Genomic DNA, 7496 nt, shown 5'->3' on the forward strand with positions numbered 1-7496 from the left:
ACTTTTTCTCTATTTTCAAAAATAATCAACTCTGGTTAAAAATGATGTAATTCCCATTGATTTCAATAGGAATTTCACTTGCACTAAAACCTGATAAAGCACGAAATCGATTTCCCAAGTTCTCAGTGTTTGCACCCTTTAGTTTTTACCATGCAATTGGAATATAAATAATGTTTATGGTTCAATATTGCTCCCTCTCAAATACTGTAGAGGCCTTACTGAAAAATGCCTTTAGCTGATTATGTGCAATGGCATGGAAGTGCTCAGTGATCTGTTATATCTGTAGACATCAAGATGTCTCACCTTTTGTTTTTCTGCATTTTAAAAAAACTCATTTATTATTAATGACATTATTACCAAAATGACACTACTAATATTTTATTAGTAAAACATTAGTACAGTATTGACTCGTAATTATAAAACAGCAAAAGGTTTTGCAGCAGTAGCCATTTGCATCTTTGAAACCCTGCCATTCAATGATATAAAAATCTTGCAGTAATATTAACCAGGCTTTTGTGCATGATGAACTACTATTACTTTTAGAGAACTGTACAACTTTATTTATGAATGGTTATGTGATATATGCCAGAAAACTGACAGGATGTTCTGCAGGACATCTCTTCAATGATGGTTTTTGTAGTCCTAGACTGCAATTTTAAATTATATAACCTTCACATTGCATTTCACAGCTTTCTATATGTAATTATAATGGAGTGGCAGCTACGCTGTAGTTAATGTTGAATGTTGTTTTCTGTTTAAAGGTCAAGTCTATTCTAAAATCCATATTCTTAGTGAGATTGTCTTGAAAATTTGCTGTGCCTACTTGGTATGCAGAGCAATGGTCCAAATTATGATTATTTGTGGAAGAGGTTTCTGAGAAACTCCTCTATAAATAAAAGATAAGTAACATCTAAATGTTACAAAAATCACATGATTCTTCTCATTTGTGCGTACGTGTTATCCAACCTATAGCCCTGCCCATCTGCAAACTGATTTCAGTTGCTAGGGATTCATTTTAGCTAGTACGTGTCTCTTCAGAGAAGAAATTTTAGAAAATGTTAATAAAGATAATAATGAACTAAATTGTCATGCCTAAAAGAATTAAATGCACACACATACCAAGATTCCCTCTAGCTTTATATTTTGCACCAATGTGCCATCGAAAATGACTGAAAGACAGTGAGATGCTGTGATTATTTAATCTGAATTATATGTACTCTCTGCCTTTGGAATTCAAGATGTGCAAGTGAGCATGCTGCAGAAGGCTCATGTGGAAATTTTGCCTAGGGATAAAAATAACCCGGGAAGATTTTAAAATTTTCTAAAACCAACCCGCTGACACCAATCTTAATTCAGAAATATTGTTAAGGAAATTATCACTGATTAGCTAGAGGGAAGATAAAAGATCATAAGGGTGCACTAATCACATTTCCAGCACAATGAAACCGAATCAAACGAAAGCAAGCTGTTGGGTCAAGGATTTCCTGATGCATTGACCCTCCAGAGGAACTCGTAACCTTTTGGTGCAGAGCTAGAAATATAGAGAGCTGCAATTACTGAAAGGAAACAGTGCTGCAGCACTGTAAAGACCTAGCAGAGAGGGGAGGGGACTCTAGGGGACACAACTGGGGACCCCGCAATGAGTGGGTAAGATTAGAGGAACAGGCAATAGAGGAGAGGAAGACTCCCATCTTCCTGCAGAGCGAAGGACCTGGGAAAGAAGGGGCTGGATGGGGAGAGGAGACATCTCAGCATAGCTGTAAGAAAATGGGATATCTGGTAAGTGAGCAAGCCCGCTTACTTGTGAAAGAGGATCTGACAGCAATCTGAGTCCTGCTTCCCTTATTCCCATCTTGCCAAGATTGAAGAATGGTGGGAAGATCAATGAGTGAGCTTAACAGATGGGTTTGTACTTCTCATATTGCTTCAGGTTGCATTAATCTCTGTGGTGGGTTCTTATTTAGCTGAGAAAATGTCACCAAAACAAATGAACCGGAGCAGGCTGATACGCTATCAGCAGATGTAGAGAATCTCTTCTGCATATTGTAGATAGAGGCAAACAGTCAGCATTCTCACTTGTCTGCTCCCCGCAGCCCCTCCAAAACTAATCAAAGGTATCACTTGCTGATTTGGGAGTACAAATTTCTAAAATCAGTAGACACTTTGAACAGAGAAATGGGTAGAATCAGTCAAGGAATGCAGACGACAGCAGGGAAGTGAGGTGATGTAGTGGAGGAGTCCAAGAGTCAGGGAACAGGGACAGAGGAGGGGTCAAAGTAGAAAGGAGACATAGTCAGGTGTTGGGAGAACTGCCTTGGAGTGGGGATGATTCACTTCTGTCCATGAAACCATCAAATCCCTGCCTGCATATGCATTCCCATTTCAAGAACATGCCACTACTTGTACTTTTCTTGCATCCTCTCCTGGTTCCTGAACCAACATAGTCCTTTCAGTGTATCAGGTCCAGAAAAGAAAAGTGATATTTTGCTGGGCTTGCTGAGAGTGTCCACGATGAAAAAAGGAAAGGATGGAGGAACAGCAAAGGAACCAACAGGGATTTGGTGCATTCAGCAGCCAGTTACTCCAGAAGAGGCAGAGGAGTATAATATAGCATGAGGCAACACTGTATAATGGAGGACACCAAGCATCTCTGTTTAAAGTCTGAAAGCAGATTTAGGATTGCCAAAAGTTCCTTAACCCTTTCATAAAGCAAAGAGTGAATAAATTTTAGGTGAAAGGAAGGTGAGGAAAACTTCACGTCACACAAACATAACTTCAGAAAATCAGGGAATACAAAGTAAATACAATCTTCATTTTGCTTTAATTAGTCTGTCCTTGAATGTTGTCCCAACACACCAACCATTACATCTGCTAAGATTTTCTCTTTACAGTTGCTAAAGAAACAGGGAACAGAGCAGATAAACATTGCGACATCAAAACTGAACACTTGTTTCTTCCTGAAGTTCGCTGTACTCAGTGGGCCTGCTTTAAACCAACCGCCCAGATGACCCGAGTACCACTCAGCCTTCTGCTGCGCTTCCAGCCAAGACGTATCCTCACTTACACTTCACTGCACTTGGGGGATCACCGCCGTGTGTGTTAACAGATGGGCTACAACATGCACCTTCGCTGACACTACTCACCAGCGTGGTACTGAAAGGAGGATGCTGGATCTCGGGGGGTTCGCACACACCTCTCCTCAGCTCTCGCCGACGGTTCCCCAGCTCACCCCTCCGCTGCTCTGCCGGTGCCAGCACACGCAGCCACAGCTCTCGGATCACCACGCGCCGTGAAGGCAGGGAGCAGCACATTCGGATTCACCACACTATACTCACTCGGAGACTGGCTAGATACTGTTTGACACACCTTTTGCTTTAACGCATAAATGTGATGCAATGTAATTTCCCTTTATATATGTACTCTGTTGGCCAGAGTGGCTTTCCTGTTTTCATCAAGGAGACAAAAGGTTTAAACTCTATAAAAGGTGGCTGATATTTAAGTTTTAATAAAAATATATTTCACGTATGTCATTCCTTCCTTAGACTGACCTAGTCTACAATATATTATTTACATAACTGCTGCAATATCTATTTCAAAACAGACTAGACAGAACTGTAGGCTGCCCTGCCTGTCACCGTGATAGGTAAACAGTGTCACCTTTTCAGGACCCGATGAATTATAGAGAAGTAGTGAAGTGCACCATCCATCACAATGGCACTAAGTAGGTTTTTGAAGTAGATTTCAGATCACAAATGCTCACATTTTTACTCACAAATGCTGTTTAGACTGTTACCAGAAAGCACAAATTGGATGGCTCACATACAATGGCTGTATGATGAATGGACATGACAGGTGGTCAAAGAAAATGAGTCTTGCTATTCTACAAATAACCTTGTCAACATGAAAGTAGAGCCATAGCTCTTCTGGTAGCCATGCTGCAATAACTTAATGGTTTTATTTGCTTGAACTTCTAGCAAACCAAATATACAAATGAGATACAATGAAGCAGCAGCATCGAAGCAATATTAGCAATTCAACTTGATTATGTGACGCGCAATAGAAATTTTCTACTAAGGATGTGTCACATTTGAAAGAGAATTATTCAGATTATGAGTAGCTATTACAAGAATACCTTCTCACAGGAAAACTCTCATGATTTTGCAATCACAATCCACTGCAAGATATTCAAAACACACAACTTGTAGCTCCACTGCAAGCAATCAAGTCACCCTCTGATGGCTGAACACAGCAACAGCCACCACCTGCTACTTCTCGTTTAAAGTTTTTCTACTTCCATTAGTTTAAATTGTAGACATTACTGTGTAGGACTGAAAGTCAGGGAGGTTAGATCACTACCAATTTATCCATAGCCTAAACAAAAAAGGAAATTTCCCTTTTAGGCAAAACTCTAGATCTAAGGACACTTTCGGTAGACATTTTGAAGAATAAAAGAAAACATCTGAAGTTTTGTGAGGGTGCTAGGTATCTCAAAGATCTGACTGTAAAATTGTGCACAGAGAGTCATTCTTGGCTCAAGTACAAGCTTTGAGTTTTGCCAAAGCCAAGGTACACCCCTAGTGATGAGTACATACACAGTGTGTGTGGTCCTCATTTCTGCAGAACTCAATCATAGATGAAACTGCTCTGAAATATAACTGAAAGTGGTACATGTGTTGCTGGTAATAACATCAATGATTTTTCCTGGAACACTGGATTTCCTTTAATCTGATGAATTTGTTAGCAACGCATTTATTTTCATGAAATAAATCTCAAAGGCCACAACTTTACTTTTATCTCATTACAGTTACTCTTATTACGTTACAATGAGAAAATAATATTACATACTGAGTTTCTAAGTGATAAATGTGAGAAGCCAAACCCATTCATTAGTACTTTCTACTTGCCCATGGAAAAGTTAAAGAATACATTGTGCAGGTTAGGACCTAGCCTTGCGTTCTTCATTTCACTTCTTAACAACAAACTTCAACCTGAAGTTGCTGCGTTGATAGAGCTGCAGAACAGAGGCTGTATGAAGATAAAGACCACGAGACTCAATATGGAAAGTAGGCATGTAAGGTACGCAAAAACAGGAGATGGAGAGAAGTCTCTCTCCCAAAGGAGAACAAGAACTCCATTCCTTCTCCTCTCTGGAATAAATCCCTTGGACTAAAAAGCTTCAATGCTTTTAAGAAAGAGAAGCTGAAGCTTGTGGACTTCAGGATGAGAAACTTAAGGATCTGACTTTCTACCAGCCCTCGTATTTCCTACAGTCCAAAAGTTGCAATTATATTAATAGTCCATAAAATGCGTTAGTTAGCATCATGCAACTTTCCTCATTTTGACTCATTACAAGATTTCCACAGTGCGTTACATGTTATCAATAAACATCACGGGCAAACGCTGTCACAAACAAAAAAATTCAGTAGCTGATATGCTATAAATGTTAAGATATTCACAAACTATAAAGGTATTTTGTAAGAGGTATCCTCCAAACCCAAAGCCATTCACAGTCTGTTCCTATATAATCTACTAGTGTTCTAAGTCATGAAAACAAACGTATCTTTTAAACAATACAGAAACCAAGATGGAAAAACCCCTGCATCATTTGAATAACATATAATATTTTAAAAAGGAGAAAGACAACAGTAACGCAGTTAGCAGTGAAATTGCAATTTTTATATTTCAGAAATATTTATTGAGATTTATATTATCTCAGCTAGGAAAGTAAACAGAAATTATGAGCCCTTTGTACACCCCCAATATATTTGGGAAGCAAATATAAGGAAGCAGCCAATGAAGACGGTAAAGACGATAAAACAAGATAATCCAAGATCTTTTTTTACTTGGCAAGTAACAAATTCCAACAGGCAGGATCTTTTCACTGACAAAACTTTCTAACAAAAGCTATAGTAAGATAAAAATACAAATCGGGGTTTTCAAGAGGAAACAGTGCAGATGTGTCAACTGAATTGCCACAGAAGCAAGCATACAAGATCCACAACCATAATTCAGGAGCTCCAGGTATTAGCCCAGCACTCCCGCCGGTCTCACTGCAGAAAACCTCATCTTACCCTTCCTACAGGCATCCCTCAAACCAGTAGCTCTTAGATATCAACAAGGATAAAATGTAGCTCTAAACACAGCTTTCAGATTTTTACACCCAAGCAAAAGATGCCAATTCAAAAACTCAGAAACTTTAAAAAAAAAAAAAAAAAAAATCATATGAAGCATTCAGGTCTGACTAATTTTTAAGTTTGAATTGGGATTGGCCACATCATATTTTACCTAAATATGTCTATTTTAAGGCTGGGCATTTCACCATGTGTACTTTGCCAGCCAACTTCAACAAAAGCTGATGTTTTCTAACTCTATTTCACCACAAATGACAGAGACAAATGGTCATATTACCTCAAGAGTTCCTTTGGCAGAGTAAGCTGCATACGAGTATAGGAGGTCTTGGCTGTGAAGCGTTTTGGGCTCTCTGTTGCACTGTTGTCCACTAGGATAAAAGCATTCACCGCTGTTTTTCAGAGTTACTGTGTTTGAAGAAGAGCCCGGTAGGTCAAGCAAAACAGAGTAATTTACCAGCCGGACATCTTCAAGGCCTTGGGAACTCCACTGAACGAGAATTTTCATTGCAATGTCTACATCATCTTCTCCAGGGAACTGTAACAAATCTCTGGAAAAAACACACAAGTAAACAGAGTTTTAGTTTATTTCCCACCAAGACACGTGTACCTTAATACGCGTCAGTCCATAATTTTATTCATAATGTATCATCAAACATGCAAAAAAAAAAAATCACCTTTCATTTTTTTGCATATAATTTCTTACCAACTGTGAGACAAAAGCAACTGCTTTTTGAAAAGAAAAATAAGGAAAAAAGTATTTATAGCAAACATATCCAATTAAAACATAAAGAATCCTGCAGAAATTATCACAGTAATTGTTTCAAAATTCATCTCTCTGGTGCTGATCAAGTTTCTGATAGAGCATCAATTCACCAACCATTGAATATGAAGAACGCAATCTGAAGTAACATTTCAGGGACTTCAGGGAGGGTATGATGCTGAAGATTAGTTGTAATTATATGTTTGGCTTAAATTCATCACGTAAAGCAAATCTGCTAAACAGAATGGAACTGTTCCCCCAAATATTGTGCTAGCTGTCAGAAGGTTTTCCTCAGATTTCCTACCTGCACTGAAGGATTACCTGAGCCAACAGCTTGGCAAGCATACGACATGAGCCTGGAAATGATTTTGGCAGTATCTACAAGATGGGCCAATTGAGACTTCAGATGGGTTGGTCTGGGCTTGCATCACTGGCTTTGTATCGCTGTTCAACACCTGCTACCAGATGGGCCATAGGATGAAAATGGTGACGGCACTGAAGGACCACCCTCCCCAGCAAATGCCGAAAGATACCAGATGTAGAGAGCATTTTACAGATAACTCTAGAGGACAGATATGCTGAAGGGACAACTGAAGGCTTTCCCT

At 39.1% G+C, this 7496-nt stretch overlaps 1 protein-coding gene across 1 annotated transcript in view; it reads right to left on the reverse strand.

The window, feature by feature from the left end:
* Positions 1–6399: 6399 nt before the first annotated feature.
* The window catches only part of NAALADL2 (N-acetylated alpha-linked acidic dipeptidase-like 2), a 48126-nt gene continuing 47029 nt past the window's right edge, over positions 6400–7496 (reverse strand). Inside the window, exon 2 of the mRNA XM_009578221.1 lies at positions 6400–6679. Coding sequence (XP_009576516.1) covers positions 6400–6679 — 280 coding nt within the window. The remainder of the gene's footprint in view (positions 6680–7496) is intronic.

Source organism: Fulmarus glacialis, unplaced genomic scaffold (assembly GCF_000690835.1).
Source record: "Fulmarus glacialis isolate BGI_N327 unplaced genomic scaffold, ASM69083v1 scaffold7695, whole genome shotgun sequence".
In the NCBI taxonomy this organism is placed as follows: Eukaryota; Metazoa; Chordata; class Aves; order Procellariiformes; family Procellariidae; genus Fulmarus; species Fulmarus glacialis.